The 18407-nt window shown below is 38.6% G+C and overlaps 1 protein-coding gene across 3 annotated transcripts in view; it reads right to left on the reverse strand.

Annotated features, from left to right (window-relative positions):
- The window catches only part of nap1l1 (nucleosome assembly protein 1-like 1), a 63609-nt gene that overhangs the window by 44991 nt on the left and 211 nt on the right, over positions 1–18407 (reverse strand). For all 3 annotated transcript variants that reach the window (XM_055153266.1, XM_055153264.1, XM_055153265.1), the window contains exons 2-3: positions 7323–7361; positions 1662–1750 (exon numbers count right to left, since the gene is read on the reverse strand). In XM_055153266.1, the coding sequence (XP_055009241.1) occupies positions 1662–1750; positions 7323–7339 (106 nt within the window). In that variant the 5' untranslated portion in view covers positions 7340–7361. The remainder of the gene's footprint in view (positions 1–1661; positions 1751–7322; positions 7362–18407) is intronic.

Raw genomic sequence — 18407 nt, forward strand, 5'->3', positions numbered from 1 at the left:
TACCAAATCTAAAATTCAAACAAGATTTATGAGCATTTCGGATCCAATCTTTTTTTTTTTTTTTTAAATGATGCAAGATGAGTTAGTCTGCTAAAATTACTCAACAAAAAATAAAAACTTGGATCCTATGTTACACAAAATTGGCTGTTTTGAGTTTTTAGTCATTTTACCTCCTCAAAAAAAAAAAAAAAAAAAAAAAAAAAAACCCAGAGTTGTGTTTTCTTTCATTCCACGTTTGTACCGTATTTTCCCGGTTATTAGATGCGCTCATAACCCTGTAACCCCATCAAAAAACGACCGCGCCCACAAACGAATCCACTCGGGCGTCCCAGTACGACTTCAGTAAACTACAAAGCCGCACCACCCGCAGAACACACAAACACACACCAGACAGTGACCGCACAGCGACAAACACCCACAGACACACTCATCACTCCACGCCGACGAGGAACGGAACGGAACGAGGAACGAACCGAAAAAGCGAGTGCAATGTGCCACTTCTAGACACGACACGACTGAACAACTGAGTCACTGCGAACACGCCGACAATCCGTTGGTCCCAGACAGCACCCTCCCTACACGCCACAACTGAACAAAGCCCAGAGTCACCGTGAACGAACAAACAAACAAAACCACTCACCCATCACACTGTTGTGTTTCCTTTAAAGTCCCACGCGGTTTATTTGTGAAAAAAGTTTGAAAATAGACCATTTAATGACAGTGCGTCTTATAATCCAGAGCGACTAACAGCCCAGAAAATACGGTAATAATTTATTATTAGTCTACATCTCCAAAGCTCAAAACGCAGCACCGACATGTGAATGAACTAATGAAATGTTAACACTTTCCACTCTCCTTATGGTTTGGTATTAGGGGTGTAGCGATATCAAAGTCTCACGATACGATATCGTCACAGTATGAACCTCACAGTACGATATTTATTGCAATATTGTGGGAAAGTTCACAAAATGGTGGGAAGGCTCACGATTAGGGACGTAACAATATCCAAATGTCTCTGTACGATATTTTCACGATATACATCTCAGGGTATGATATTTATTGTGATATTTTGTGGAGGCTAAACAGCTAAAACCGTAAAAATATTACTTTTTGCTCTTAAAATGCCTTGACAAGACATAATCCAAAGAACTAAGACTTAAAAGTGTTAGAACTGTTATTTCTTCTTGTCGTGTGCACTGAAATGGAGCAAAGGATCATGGTCTATGTAGTTCCCTCTTTTTTTTAAACTGTTGCTGAACCATAACTCTTCATTTAAGCAAAGACACTTGTAATTCGATATATTTGTGATGGTCCACGATATTATTGTGAGAACTTTGACGATACGATATCACGATATTTCGATTATTGTTACCGTCAGTGCATTTATTGTCGTCTCTTAAAACAAAAAGGTGCAGACGTTCGGAAATAATCATAATAGCCTCATGAGAACTTAACAGAAAGCTGAAAAGGATGCTAAAATTCCATGACTTTTCCATTTACAGTTAGATTTTTTTGAAACTTATTGACATATTTTTGGAAGATGAATGTCAAGGAGCTCGAGTTGAGTTTCTAGTTTAAACAGTAAACCGACTGCGTGTCCTCCGGGTGTTTCTGCGGCAGAGTGGTTAGCCCGTCTCCTGCGTGTCCCGGTGGATTCTTACCTTTGCTGTTGACGTCTTCTCCGGTCTCTTCTTCCTCCACTTCTTCCACGTCTTCCATATCTGCAGGGTCCATCTCGGCCTGCTCTTTGCTGCAGAAAAAAAAAAACAAATACGGTAAGACCAGAGGGACAAGTTTACACAACAAGTTATTCCATTGTGACTAGGGCTGTTCCGATATCGGCAAAAGCTCCGATACTGCACATTTTTTCAGGTATCGGCGAGTCCTCTGACCAAATCGCCACGCCAATACCACGTTTTATTTTCTTGAATGACGACCCGTAAATGCAAAAAGCCTTTTAGTTGTTATTTTTTGCTCTTATGGTGTAACAAAATCGATTAGCCTTAGTCTACTTCTTCCCACTATGCAGTATCGGTATCGGTGAGTACACTAAGGACAAGTATCGGCATCGAATCTCCCCAAAATGATATCAGAACAACATTAAATATGACTAGTTGACTTAATTTTATCCACAAAAAAACATTTCAACCATTATACACTTAAGAAATCTCAAAATACAATCAAAAAATGTATATAAACCTTAAAAACAAAGTGCATTTTTTTATTATTTAGAAAATAATTTAAAGCCAAAGTTTTAAATCATTGCCATTTAGAAAGAAAAAAAGTCAAACTTCTAAAACTCAGACTATTAGAAAGCACTGACTCTTGATGCTCGTTAAAATGCCCTAAAAGCAAAAGTTGTAGTGTTTTAGTCGTAACTTTAAATTTTAATCTTCATGATCTCATCAGTTTTCGTGCCTCCCGAGTCTTGTGCCTGGAGCTCTGCCTTTGGAGCTCAGATCACGGTGTCCTGAAGCTCTGCTGATCCTCTGAAACTGGACTCCAGCTACAGGCCCGATCAATGCAGCACAAAAACAACAGAGAGAAAGAAAGAGAGAGGGGGAGAAAGAAGGAGGGAGGGAAAGAGAGAAAGAAGGAGGGAGGGAGACAAACAAAGACAGAGGCAGAAAGAGAGAAACAGTGGGAGGGAGAAGAGAGAGAGAGACAGAGAAAGAAACAGTGGGAAAGACAGAGACAGTGGGACAGAGAGACAGACACAGACAGAGAGACAGCGAGAGACAGAGACAGAGAGACAAACAGTGGGAGGGAAAGACAGACTGGCAGAGACAGTGTGTGAGAGACACAGACAGAGAGACAGTGGGACAGAGACAGAGTGACATAGCGACAGAGAAAGAGAGACAGAAAGAGAGAGACAGAGAGGGAGACAGACAGACCGAGAGAGAAGAGATATAGACAGAGACAGACAGAAACAGCGACAAAGAGAGACACAGAAAGACAGAAACATAGCGACAGAGAGAGACAGAAAAGAAGAGAGACAAGAGACAGACAGAGAGAAGAGACAGAGACATAGCGACAGAGAGAGACAGAAAGACAGACGAGAGACAAAGACAGAAGAGACAGTGACAGAGAGACAGAGCGAGAAAGAGAGAGACAGAGACGACCGAGAGACAGAGATAGAAAGAGAGAGACAGAGAGACAGAAGAGACAGAGACGAGAGAGAGAGAAGAGACAGCGGGAGACAGAGATAGAGACATAGCAACAGAGAGAGACAGATGAGACAGACAGAGACAAACAGACAGACCGAGAGAGAGAGATGGAGAGAGACAGAAAGACAGACGAGAGAGAGAGAAGAGACAGACACAGCGACAGAGAGAGAGACAGAAAGACAGAGAGGAGAGACAGAGCGAGAAAGAGAGAGACAGATCGAGAGACAGAGATAGAAAGAGAGAGACAGAAAGACAGATGAGAGACAGATGAGAGACAGACAGAAGAGACAGCGGGAGACAGAGACAGACAGAGAGACATAGCAACAGAGAGAGAGACAGAAAGAGACAAAAAGAGAAAGACAGAGAGACAAATAGACAGGCCACGAGAGAGATGGAGAGAGAGATAGAAAGACAGATGAGAGAGAGAAGAGACAGACAGACATAACGACAGAGAGAGAGACAGAAAGACAGAAAGAGAGACAGCGACAGAGAGACAGAAACGAAGAGAAAGCAACAAAAACAGACAGAGAGACAGAAACAGAGACAGACGGGACACTGGGCTGCATCTCTGAGCCTGTAGCCTGGTTAGACAAGATTTTTTTCCCCCCCAGTAGGTCTTGTCTAACCAGTCTTGACTGACAGGTGAATTAACCAATCAGAAGTGGATGGTCACATGTCAAAACAAACCTGGCAGCTTATGACTAATAATATCAATCATATAACATCAATATCAGATCATTTCACCAACACTGAACGCCATATTCTGAAACATTTCAAAGCCAAAGCAATAACATCTCCATGGAGACGAGCAGGTGCTGTACACGCTTTACATCAACGGTAGAGGACATTTTGCATGAATTGCCTGAATATCACCTAAATATTGCCAGAATATCGCCTGAATATTATCTAAATATAATCTAAATATCACCTGAATATCGCATAAATATCATCTAAATATCGTCCAAATATTATCTAAATATTATCCAAATAACGCCTGAATATTATCTAAATATAATCTAAATATCATCTAAATATTATCCAAATATCGTCTAAATATTGCCAAAATATTATCTAAATATTGTGTAAATATCATCTAAATATTGCCTAAATATCATCTAAATATTGCCTAAATATCATCTAAATATTGCCTAAATATCACCTAAATATTGCCTAAATATCACCTAAATATCGCCTAAATATCACCTAAATATCACCTAAATATCGCCTAAATATCATCTAAATATTGCCTAAATATCATCTAAATATTGTCTAAAAATTGCCTGAATATGATCTAAATATCATCTAAAAATTGCCTGAATATGATATAAATATTGTTAAAATATTGCCTGAACATCATTTAAATATCATCTAAATATCGCCTGAATATTATCTAAATATCGCCTGAATATTATCTAAATATCGCCTGAATATTATCTAAATATCGCCTGAATATTATCTAAATATCGCCTGAATATTGCCTGTATATTATCTAAATATTATCTAAATATCGTCATCAGGAGAGTCAAAACTCTAAGTTTTATTTCATGGACTCTCCTCGTCAGTCGTGTAAATGACTTTGGTCCAGACCCGGCTCAGCTGCTGGGTCTTTAAACGGCCTCGGACAGAATCCTCTTTGTAAACCTCAGTATTAACAACAATCGTTCAACAAATAAGCAGAGCAGCTGTTTCAGAGTTCGGTCGGTTTAACATCCAAACCACAGCTGGGATTTTCTGGTCTTATGTCGTTTCCTCATCACAAACCTGGGCTTGTGTTTTGTTTTATTCGCTTATTTTCAAACACACAAACCAAGAGCTCGGTATCATTAACTGCAGATACGATACAGTGCACTTTAACAATATATACATCAAATCGATTCGATACGGTTCAATGAAAAATAAAGGCTAAATCATGTCTGTGATACTAAAAGTCTTTGTTAAACCACTTGGGCAAAGTTCTTTCCTCTAAACAAGCAACAAAACTGTAGCTGTTAACAAAATAATTTAGTAAAATACGCCAAAAAATACTCTTGGCGATATATCGATACAGCAGCCTACAATATCGATTAGGAATGTAACAATATTATCACGATATGCATCTCACGGTACGATATTTATTGCGATATTTTGGAGTGGCAAATATAATTCTAGATGTGACACTTTTTTGCTTTTAAAATCCCTTGACATGATTTTGGTGCGAATTATTTCCGTAATAATCTCAAGAATTCAAGTAAAAAACATATTTCTTCATGTCGTCTGTGCTGAAATGAATCATGGGATATGTAGTTCCCGATGTTTATAAGCTGTTCCTACTAAAGAACAACGCATTTAAGCAAAAGAACTTATAATTCGATATTATTGTGAGACTCCTGACAATACGATATCACGATATTTCGGTTATTGTTACATCCCTAATATCGACACTATCAGCACATTAAGCGATATGATATGTTGATTTTTTTGCACACCCCTACACAACACAAACCCTCAATATTTTTATGCTTTAGGCAGAGTTATTCTCAAATGGAAAAGACTCTGCTCCACCTTGTGATGTCATGTGGTAATAAAGGAAGTGCTCCACTGTGTTTTTAAACTCCACACACCAGGCCTGTCCAAATTGTGGCACGAGGGCCAAATGCAGCTCTCAGACCAATTTTTCTTGGCCCTCAGGCCTCTAGGTGAATTGGCTCAAATTACCTTAAGCAGTACTTTTTACTGTTTTTTTGAAAATCTACTTTGATAAAGCCAACATTTACCGTATTTTCCGGGCTATTAGTCGCTCTGGATTATAAGTGGCACTGTCATTAAATGGTCTATTTTTGAACTTTTTTCACAAATAAACCGCACCGAACTTTAAACGAAACACAACAGTTCGATGGGTCAGTCGGACTTTGTTTGTGGCGTTCACGGTGACTCTGGGCTTTGTTCAATTGTGGCGTGTAGGGAGGGTGCTGTCTGGGACCAACGGATCCGTCGCAGGGACTCAGTTGTTTCAGTTGTGACTCAGATTGGCACATCGGACTCGCTTTTTCAGTTCGTTCCGTTCCTCGGTGGCGTGGACTGATGAGTGTGTCTGGGGGCGTTGGTGTTGGGGTGGGTGTTGCGGTCGCTGTCTGCTCCGTGTGTGTTTGTGTGTTCTGTGGGTGGTGCGGCTTTGTAGTTTACTGAAGTCGTACTGGGACACCCGAGTGGATTCATGTATGGGACACTCTGAATTGTGGGACGCAGTTGTTTTTTGATGGGGTTAGAGGCTTAAGAGCACGTCTAATAGCCCGGAAAATACGGTAATATTTAGTGTACCATATTTTCCGCACTGTAGGGTGCACTTAATTTAATTTCAGAGCACCTCATAGATGAATTTATTCAGGTGTCTTAGTACGACTTTTGTAAACTACAAAGCCGCACCAATTACAGCACATGTAAACACACATGGAGCAGATTGTGACTGTGCAGTGAAAAATACTTGTAGCCACATTTATTATTCCACCTGGACGAGGAAAGGACTGAAAAAGTGAGTGTAATGTTTTATTTTTAGTTATAACTGAACAATTGAGTTATTGTGAATCCACGAACAATTTAGGTCTCAGACAGTACTTTTTTTTTTTTTATGCGTTACAACTGAACAAAGTTGAGAGTTATTGTGAACACGTTAAATAAAGTTTGACTGACTTATCTAACTGTTGTGTTTCATTTAATACACCTTATAGTCCGGTGCCGTTTATATATGAAAAAAATTCAAAAATAGACCATTTAATGACAGCGCGCCTTATAATCCAGTGCACCCTATAGTGCAGAAAATACGGTAAGCTTTTGAGGAAGTTTGAATAAAGGATAGCTCATTTTAATCTAAAAAAAAAATGTCAATTATTCAGTGTACTGAGCACCAGTTCATGGCCCTCTGGTTGTCCATGTTTTGAAATGTGGCCCTTGATGAAAAATACTCCTTCACTAGAATCATTTAGATAATTTCAGCCCTGGAATTGCCCAATCTCTACTGAACTAAAGGTCAAAAGTAACTTCATGACATCACAACAGAGCATGAGAATGAAACAAAACTCCTCCAGGTCTGTTTCTGAGGAGGTAACAGCATTGTAACATGGCTAAAAACTCACTGTACACTGTATTTTGTGTAATATAAGAGCTTTAAATAATACTCACTTGTCCATGTCTGCCATCTTTGCTGAGTCTAAAGTGAAGCTGGAACGAGAAGAAAAGAAAAAACACAATTAGAAAAACAAAATGCCAAAAAAAGACAGATCAAGTCATAGAAAAGCTGCGACTTGCAATAAAAAGAGGATTTGGTTCAGAGCGTACAATGTAAACAACGGCAGGAGGGTTAACGCAGAAGACTGAAATATGAACTCAAACGATGAATCCAACACATTTCAGAATGTTTTTGTAGAATTATAATCTATCGATACCTGCGAAAAATTTGTGAATAGTTTCGATTAGTATTAGTATCCAATTTCCAACACGTTTGACAACCCTAATCTAAATTTTAAAATCCAAATCGAGACTTTCATGAGCATCCAAACCGCTATCTCACAATAATCCTTTATAATTTGCTAGAATTACTAAGCACTACTTATTGAAACCAAACAAAAAAATAATAAAATACATCTTAAAAATCCATATTATACAAAATCTGTAAAAAATAATGCATTCCAGTGTTTTAAAAGTTGTTATAATGTTGAATCCTCCTCAAAAAACAGACCTGGAGTTGTGTTCTGTTTCATTCACACATGTTTGAGTAATTCTTTATAGTTCAAAGCTCAAAATGCTGTGTCCCACCTTGTGACATCATGTGGTGGAAGTTTAAGTTAACAGCTCATTTTACCTTTTGTTCAGTAGAGATAGTTTTTTTTTTTTTGGGGGGGGGGGGGTGTTAAAACGTGTGAATGAAACAAAACACAACTCCAGGTCTGTTTGTGATGAGGAAACATTAGAAGAGACCAGAAGATAAATACGGGCGCTTCAACCTGAAATTCAGGTTTCCCACTTTTTCACTGACAAAAATTTCCAAACTTTTCCATGACATTTCCATGACCTAAAGTGAATTTTTGGGCTAAATATGAAATGTTAACACTTTCCATTCACCTTATGCATTATAGTTTTTAGGGGCGTAACGATATCCACGTCTTGCGATACGATATGAACTACGGATGGGCATTAGATGAAATTTTATTATTCGATCGTCGAGAGAATTAAATAACGATTTTCGATTCATCATTAATGTTTTTATATAATAAGCATCATTATTATTACTATTACTAATCTGCATAAATAAACTCAACTTTACAACATATAAACCAAAACGACTCTAGAGTCACATCAGCCCGTTTGACATTATAATGTATTTTATGCAGCTTTGCGCAAGTTTCACAGAAACAAAACTTAAAACCGCATGGATAATTTGCATAAACTAAGTGGAGAAAAAAAAAAAAAAACGCTCGTGCGCTGATGCGGTTCAGCTTCTGTCAGACTAAAAGACACGACTCAGTGGAATATGAGTTCTTTCTGTGACGGAGGGATGCTGATGATGGTGAATCTGTTCTGTGCTTCGCGATGTTTTCAAAGATCGTACGTGTGCAGGTTTAGCACAGCTCTTCATGTTGCAGTAACCGGGATACTGCGTAAACATGCACCATGATGAAACCGGGATACAGATGTGCATTGAGTCGTACAGTGTCTCTAAGGAGCCAGAGCCCAAACGTGGGACTGTGAGGCCACAACTCCAGTGTTTGTGTCAGACGCAGCTTCATATCTACCTACATTTGGTTTGTTGATTAGAAATAAATATAAAATCGACGAAATTCTTAATGATCAATTATCGATTAGTCGACCAATCATGTCCATCCCTAGTATGAACCTCACGGTACGATATTTATTGCGATATCATGGGAAAGCTCACGATATGGTGGGGGGAGGCTCACTATTAGAGACGTAACATTATCCAAATCTCACAGAACGATATTTTCACGATATATTTATTGCGATATTTTGTGGAGGCTAAACTTCTGAAACTGTTTAACAATCTCCTTTTTCCTCTTAAAAAGCCTTGACAAGACTTAATCCAAAGAACTAAAACTGAAGTGTTAGAACTGTTATTTCTTCTTGTCGTCTACACTGAAATGGAGCAAAGGATCATGGTCTATGTAGTTCCCTCTGTCTTTTTTAGCTATTCCAGCACCATAACTCTTCATTTAAGCAAAAAGAGACTTGTAATTCGATATATTGTGATGCTCCATGATATCATTTTGAGAACTTTGACGATACGATATCACGATACATCCCTAATAGTTTAACACTCAAAATACTGTCAGTGCATTTATTATCGTCTCTGAAAACAAAATGCGTTCAGAAATAAATCATAAAAGCCTAATGAGAACTTAAAGGAAAGCTGTAGTTGCCTGACAGTTGCCTAAAAATTCCCAGGATTTTCCAGGATTTCCATGACCCTGTACAAGTTTTTTTCAGTTAAGTCAATTTGCATAAACCGCCTCTCTTCCCGTGTTCTGCTCTGTCGCACTCAGGTGTCCGTTCGTTTAGACGGGAGCACAAAAAGCAGAAATCGTTTACATAATATTTGAATGTTCAAGAATAAAAAATACATTGCAGCCAGTTACATCAATAATTGACTTGACCCACTTAAACCGAAGCTGCGCGTTTCTGTTAAGAGTTTAAAAAAGCCACACACACGCCACAGAACAGAGATCGATGCATTGTGTAACTTTTCTGGTCCATCACCTGCTTCTGCTCATTTCCATGGAGACGTCATTGCTCTGCCTGGAATGTTCCACAGTGTGACATTAAAACAGCCCTACCTTTACATTTATTCAATGTTTTACAGCTCAAAATACCTAGAAAAACAGACAATCTGATTGAGCGGGGTCGCCTCTTCACAGATCTGACCTGTAGCTTGGTCTGGTTTGGTCTCCATGAAGATAGAAAGGTTTTAATGCCACACTGTGAAACATTCCAGACAAGCATTTGACGGAAAAGTTACACAATGCAACACCGTCTGAATATTATTACAGGGATACTCGAAAATACGAGTTTGAAATTTTAGTATCGTGACATCGCTATTTCGATACTAAAAAGGACTCGATACTCTAAACTGATTCTGATACCACAATGACAATAAAAACTCTTTTCTTTAGACAATAGAATGTGATTAACATTAAATGCAAGTACTTTTTTTTTCAAACCATGTATCATTCGTTTTTCAAAATAAAACCAAAAATAAGAAAAAGAAAAAACTATTTTCTTCATTATTTGTCTCCAAAACCAAAAGTTTTCGATTTGCTCTCGGTCGCCCGCTCCCCAGTCGCCCGCTCCCAGTCGCCCGGTCCTCCGCTCCCCATCCGGGTTCCGCCCCCCCAGGTCCTCGCCCCCCCCGGGTCCTCGCCCCCCGGTCCTCGCCCGATGCAGAAGTCCAGCATCACATTTTAAGTCACAGAAACGGCCGTTATCCGTTTTTTTCCATTAATCATTTACACACAGCATCGAAAACTGAAAAAGCAAACGATTATCCATTTTTTCATTTTGGTTTTGGAGACAAATGATGAAGAAAATAGTTTTTTTTTTAGTCTATGTGCTCTTATACTTGCTCTAATACAGCTCAAGATCATTCTGTTTTTCCATTACATTTTAATTTTCAGACCATATTAGACCATGTATAATGCCGTCTGTTTCCATGGAGATGTCATTGTTTTGCCTGGAATGTTCAACACTATGGCATTAAATGCATCTATTTAAACATCTATTCATGCATGATTGTTTTTATTGGTCAAATTCAGCTTAAAGACTTTGATTCCTACAGTTCTTTAATATTACTTTTACATTTGGCCTTATATCTAATGCCTACGTGGTTCAGGTAGGTTCCATAATAGTCCATTTGCTCTTATAAATGGTCCAAAATATAAGTTAATTATATATATTAATATCAGATTTAGACAAACTATTGATCCACAAAGGAAATAACTTGGACACAGTCGCTCACACGTCACAATAAAATATAATAACAAAGAGTACAAAATATAAAAACGGTAATAAATTCTAAATCATCACTGACCCCTATCTCTGAGTCTTCATAAAATCGTGATAAAACTCGAAAAGCAATCTGTCTCCGGGGCCGTCGTTTGGCACCCGGCGGCCGCCCTCGCACAGACCCGGTGTTTGTGTCTGTGGAGTTTGTCACTTTATTCCAGCTGCTCCTGAAGTGACTCAGCAGCTCCAGTTCTGACACCGAGCCCCAAGCGCCTCTGAAGGGGGGGGGCTTCAGCACGGAGAGGCTACAGCGGACACCAAACGATACTGATGACGGTGCAACTTTAATATAAACGGACGACGCGGGTTTTTGGTCGGGGGGGGGGGGTCCGTCGTCGGTTTCTATGGATTGCTCGATCTGGAATGTAGTTTACCTACATTTATCTCTTTTTCTTTCTTTTATAGCTCAAAAAAATCCTAGAAAAACAAGAACTCTGAGTGGGGTTGCCTCTCCACTAAGGGTGTGCAAAAATATCTAAATATCGATATATCGTATCGTTTAATGTGATGATACAGTATCGATATCAGGGACTGCTGTATCGATGTATCACCAAGTAAGTATTTTTCGTATATATTTTACTAAATTATTTTGTTACAGTTTTGTTGCTTTTTCAGAGGAAGGAAACTCGTTTATGCGACACGTTTGACATTTCACTGTTTTGATGAATAAAATGTTTGGGTTTTATATTCACTTTGCACAAGAAGTGGTTTAAGAAAATCTTTTAGTGTCACAGTCCAATGAGATTCATTTGGTCTTCCAATATTCTATGTTATTAGGTTCTTTTTTTCAGACCTAGAGACCAAAACCTGTTTAAATCAGCTGACTGGACACGTCACAGCAACATCACGTGACTCTGAGGAAGACGCTAGTGAGCAGTCGAAACTGTCAGGTATGAAATAACACTCTAGGTCTGAAAAAAAGAACCTAATAACATTTTAGTGTCAGTCATATTTTAGCCTTTATTTTTTATTGAACCATATCAAATCAATTTTATATACATCGAATCGAAAATGCACTGTATCGAGATATGTATCGTATCGGCAACTTCTTAATGATACCCAGCCCTACTCTCCACAGATCTGACCTGTAACAGTACGGCATTAAACCTTTTTTAATCTTCACGGAGACCAAATCAAACCGTGAAACATTCCAGACAAAGCAACAACATCTCCATGGACAAAAGTATTTGATGAATCCGCTACGAAAAAATGCAATGCACATTTAATTAATCATCAAAATTGAGAACGTGCCTTAATATGAGAGTGTCCAAAAATAAAAACACACAGATTCTAATTCAGACGTGTCAAACTCAGGCCAGATTTAATTATATTATACCGCACACACATTTAAAATTTTGTTATTATTTTATATTTTGCTTGTTCTGGATTCAATGCTTAAGCAAAACTATTATTAAACATTTATTTTAAAAAGAAAAGGTTTAACATTACATATCTCGAAAGACGAGAAAACACGCAGATGTTGTTGAAATTTTTAAATAAATATTTAGTCTGACCCACGATTTAAATTCAGAGGCCAAAATTACAAACTGGGACTGAGTTTGACACTCCTAATTGATAACCGCTGAAATCTAAACTCTTTAGTCGTGCTCAGTGTGAGTGACAGGTGGATTAAACCAATCACAGCGCAGAGTGAACGTTTAAGAATAAGACGGCTTCATTTACCCTGTGATGGAGGATTAAGTTCGTGGTAAAATAAAGAAGAATCTCAGATCTAATATATTTTGTTTAATTGTGAACAGCGGAACAAGCCAAAAAATCTAACTCTTGTTACATCCAGCTGAGATTTTAATCACAAACATCTTCCCTGCTCAAACTCACAAAACGCTTCCCTTATGCACAAAATATTCTGCATTTTTGCTAAAATAAACGAAAGTACGTCTGTCGGCATTGCCATGTTTATTTTGGTTGGTTTGGTTAGTTTGGGAGAGTCACTTCTGGATTTTGCACTAATCTCAGAGCTGTGACGCTGCTCGGAGAATTCTGAACCTCGCAGCGAGAGAATCTCAAGACAGATTCTCGTGAATTTGTGAAGTAAAATATCACGAAATTCATCCTTTAATTGAAATAGTTGGGCTTTAATTTTACCAAGTTGTGATTTAATTTCATCAGATATTATTGGTTTACCATTAATATTAAGCGCTGATAATTAATCTCCAAATGAAGCAAACTTCAAAGCACTTCATAACTATTTTTAGGACTTCAGACTTGATAAAACAGACTAAGACTTGGGACTTGACTCGGAATTGAGGCCTGTGACTTGAGACTTGATGCTTCTCTAAAATAACACTATGTTTTTAGACAATACTTTTCCCTTTACGGTTAATAAATGCGGGGATTAATTTTTACAGGAACAAATAGGAACATGTCAATCCCACTTCTTTATTTGTTACTTTCATTGTAACTGAAGTACTGCGATGTGGTTATCCTCAAAAGTACTACAGTAATACACAGTACACTACAGTAAAACAGAGGGAACTACATAGAACATGATACTTCCATTTCAGTGCAGACACATGACAAAATAAATGCATTTTTTAATCTGTATCGTTGCTAAAAGTTGCTAAAACTAAAGGCTTGAACTGACTTGAAGCTCAAAGCAGACGACTTGGACTTGACTTGGACTTATGGGCCAGTGACTCGAGACTAGGGGTGTAACGACATCCAAGTCTCACGATACGATATAGTCACGGTATGAACCTCACGGTACGATATTTATTGCGATATCGTGGGAAAGCTCACAATTAGGGATGTAACAATATCCAAATCTCTCGAAATTTTCACGATTATACATCTCACGGTACGATATTTAATGAGATATTTTGAGGAGGCTAACAAATTTTTTCTCTTAAAACACCTTGACAAGACTTAATCCAAAGAACTAAGTCTTAAAAATGCTTAGAACTGTTATTTCTTCTTGTCGTCTGCACTGAAATGGAGCAAAGGATCATGGTCTATGTAGTTCCCCCTTTCTTTTTTTTGCACCATAACTCTTAATTTAAACAAAGAGACTTGTAATGGTGTACGATATTATTGTGAGAAGTTTGCCGATACGATATCAGGATATTTCTGGTTATTGTTACATCCCTACTCGAGACTCAACTTGGACTTCCCTTTCTTTGACTTGGGACTTGAGGTCAAAGACTTGAGATTTATTGGAGACTCGCAAAACAATGCCTTGGCCCCACCTCCGAGCCAATCCCTCATCAAGTTTTGTTATTCAATTAACGTGACGGATACAAAATGTGTTTAGAATCAACTGGTTAAACTGAAGCAAAGTGTTTCACTGTGTCAAATGAGAAATGCGGCGCGGTCTGAACTGTAAACACGCCGCGGACATCGGCCTAAAGCTCCACATCCATCTGTACGGAGCAATCAGACGCACAAACGCCCGCTTTATTCAACAGTGCGACTTAAAAAATGTTCAGTTCCATTGCACAATTAATCTCAAATTAACGAAAATCAGTATTTCAATAGACGCCAGTAGTGATCACAAAAGAGGCAAGTGACAATTTCCTCCACAAACTAAATCTCCTGCTTTATTCTGCATGAAAACCACTGACCCTGAGGTTTAGATCTGCACAAACAAGCTCTGAAATGTGATTCTTTTATTCATTTGTCAGCTCAGATTTCAGAGTTTTGGTCAATTCTTCAGGACGAGTTTAAAATGTGAACTTTGATTTTGGTAAACCTAACTGTGGCGTTTCTGTTTTAACTTTCTGATAATTCTAACTTTCATCTTCATGGAGATGTTGTACCAGGAATGTTCCAGAGTAAGGCGTTCAACTAGTCAACAATTTTCACTTTTCAGGTGTTTTTATAGCTCAACAGCAGCCTGTATCTCCACAGATCTGGTCTGTAACTGGGCCTGGCCTGCTTGTCTCCATCAAAGTAGATCGTTTTAATGCTACAAATCATGAAATTCAAACTATTTTTATACTAAAGATTAGACTTATTACTAGATAAAGATTGATTTTTTTTAGACAATACTGCATTTTTCATGTTTATTTACCAAATTTTATCCAGTTATGTTTTTTTTTCCAATACTGATACTTAAATGCTCTTAAAATAAACACAATTAGAAAAATAAAATACAATAAAGGCAGATCAAGTCATAGAAAAGCTGTGACTTGCAATAAAAAAAAAGGATTTGGTGACGAGAAACAAAAATATCTAGTTTCTGTTTCTATTAATATCCGATTTTATACTTTTGACAACACTAATTCGGGGATAGAAGCAGATGGCGAACCGTCCACCAGAAAAGTTACAGTGCATTTTTACCGGGCTAATATTACGTCATTTTCTAATCCATGTTATGTCATTTCCTCGTCAAAAACCTCGAGTTGTGTTTTGTTTGGAGATGGAAACGGATAGGGATGTAACGCAGGGTATCCCCAGGTTTGAATACCCCGAATTTAAGACGTTTTTAAGGCCTTTTTAAGACCACTTAAATGAAAATGAAGACCAACGTCGCACCCATTATGCGAGCCAAGCACATCAGATCCAATTCTAATAATGACCGACCAACTACTATATCTAGAATCTAACAGCCACTGAAGATTAAACCTCCACTTACACTCTGATCGTTTACTCACTGCCGCCGGTGCCAGAAACCAAAGTATTGTTTGCGCATCCTCCAGATTAGACGTTCATTGACGTTATGTGATTTGACGGGGTTTTTGGTTTTTTTTCCTCACTCCATTTTAACATTGCTCTACAGCCAGGTTGAGTTTACACAAAAAAAATATAGGCTAATGAAATTTAAGACCTTTGTGAAAAAAATAAGACTTGGAAAACATAATTTAAGACTTTTTAAAAAGGGCCTTAATTTAGGAACATGAAATTTAAGATATTTTTAAGACTTTTAAGACCCCGCAGCAACCCTAGCCTTTGATTTTCGTTCGCTCGACAGTAGGTGGGTAGTTTTTATCATTTAACCAATCGCTGCTATTTAGTCGTGACGTATGTAATGCGCCGCTAATGGGGTTAACTGGTATATTAAGCTTTTCCCAAATCCCGTAGAAAGAAGGACAATAACGTCTTTCCCCTTGATAAAATTCACCAAACATTCTCTTTGTTCCGGCTTTAAATCCTCGATCTGGGGAATTGTTGACAACACTGAATAAATGACTCTTCGCTGATTGGCTGGTGCCAGAACTCGCACTTTTCGGGTTTTTACGAACTGTCTATTGTATTCTGATTCCTGACCTACTCGCTGGAGACAAATGAAACTGAGAGGAGGCACTAGGTGGCGCTGGCCCGACTACAGCTACCCTGTAACAATAACTGAAATTGTAATGTCAAAGTCCTCATAATAATATCGTGGACCATCACAATATATCGAATTACAAATGTCTTTGCTTAAATGAAGAGTTATGGTGCTGGAATAGCTAAAAACAACACATGGAACTACATAGACCATGATCCTTTGCTCCATTTCAGTGCAGACTACAAGAAAAAACAACAGTTCCAAACACTTTCAAGTCTTAGTTCTTTGGATTAAGTCTTGTCAAGGCTTTTTAAGAAGAAAAAGTAGAATATTAAACAGTTTTAGAAGTTTAGCCTCCAAAATATCACAATATTGTAATGTGAGATGTATTTTGTGAAAATATCATACCGAGAGATTTGGATATTGTTACATCCCTAATCATGAGCCTTCCCCAACCATATATATCGCAATAAATACCATACCGTGACGTTAATATCGTATCATGAGACTTGGATATCGTTACACCCCTAGAAACAGACAAATAAAAATAATAAAGTGTTACTCAAACATGTGTGAATGAAACAAAATACACGTCCAGGCTTGTTATTTACGGTGGCAACAACAAATAACGTGTCTAAAACCTCAAAAAGAATAAATTTTGTTAAATACAGGACCTTTAAAACTATTCTAAAAGATAAACTCCCCAGCAACGTGCCCCTAACAATAGACTGTAGTGCGTCCTGGTGACCTGTGGCCACCGGGAAACCAAAACAAAAATGCTAGTCTGGCATTTTGGGCTCGCCAACAAAAAAACAAAACAAAAAAAACTTGGGAACAAAACCCATCCAGAGTTGGAATAATGGGACTTTAGGACAGTCCAACGGGTCTATCCCCCTTTTTCCTGACCACGTGTTGCATTACCCACCCAGGGGACACAAAATGCGAACCAACATCTCCGGGACCCTCCCTTGAACATCGCATCTCCATCGTGTGCGCGCTCGAATACCACAAAATCTAACGTGTCGCTTGCCAAACCGAGCTCTCCAAAATGGTCAGCGAGGTTTGAGACGCGATAAAAACTGTAAACTAGCCGTAAAAAAAAGGCCAACTTCAGCCCGGCCTTTAGCCTCCTGTCAATAGATGTGCGCACTGGATGCTAAGCGCGGCTAGCTCGTGTGCGGCTAAATCCAGCGGCATTCAAGTGGGAGGAACACTTCTCAGACAGCGCCAAGATGGAAATTTTAACCCGGTAACAAGTGCTCCGAATGCGGGCACCGTGTGAGAACAAAAGCCCCTCACTTATTGTCCTCCGAAAGCGCTAAACGTGCTAAGTTAGCCGCGTGAAAATGGAGTTTACATCCTGCGCGTAAAAGACAACATCCAAAAAAAAAAAAAAAAAAAATTAAGGTCGAGGGCTTGAAAGACACGTGTTAACATCAAACTAAACGGCTTTAAAAGTAAACTGTGCAATTACGTGACATTTTTGTGAGCATTTCCTTTAAAACTGAGCACGATTTGGGGGGATAATAACACACGAGATTTGACATTTTGTTTTGAGCGTTCCAAAAATACATCAAGCACAGGGCCGTGGATTGAATTTTCCCCCAAAATTATCGAATCACGAGGTGTTTACATCCATATTAGACCCGGTTTAGACCAGGTAAAGTCCTGGTTAAGACCTTTAATCCTTGTTTAGTCCCGGTTTAGACCCAGTTTAATCCATATTCCCCTGCGTGGTCGTACATGTTAGTCGGTTTGGTTCGGTTCAGTCCACGCCTAGTCCTGGTTCGATCCCGGTTTAGTCCCGGTTTAGTCCTCGCTTTCTGTGTAAAAACGTGCTCGGAAAAACACCCATGATGTAGCCCGTGTCAATGGCCGCTGTGTGCCGTAACTAGCATTAGCTGAGCTCGTCTGTGGACCAGTCTACCGCCGCCTTACATAAGGAAAAAACGGGGCGAATCCGCACT

The sequence above is a fragment of the Boleophthalmus pectinirostris genome, unplaced genomic scaffold (genome assembly GCF_026225935.1).
Source record: "Boleophthalmus pectinirostris isolate CB_2022bp ecotype Guang Dong unplaced genomic scaffold, ASM2622593v1 HiC_scaffold_18, whole genome shotgun sequence".
In the NCBI taxonomy this organism is placed as follows: domain Eukaryota; kingdom Metazoa; phylum Chordata; class Actinopteri; order Gobiiformes; family Gobiidae; genus Boleophthalmus; species Boleophthalmus pectinirostris.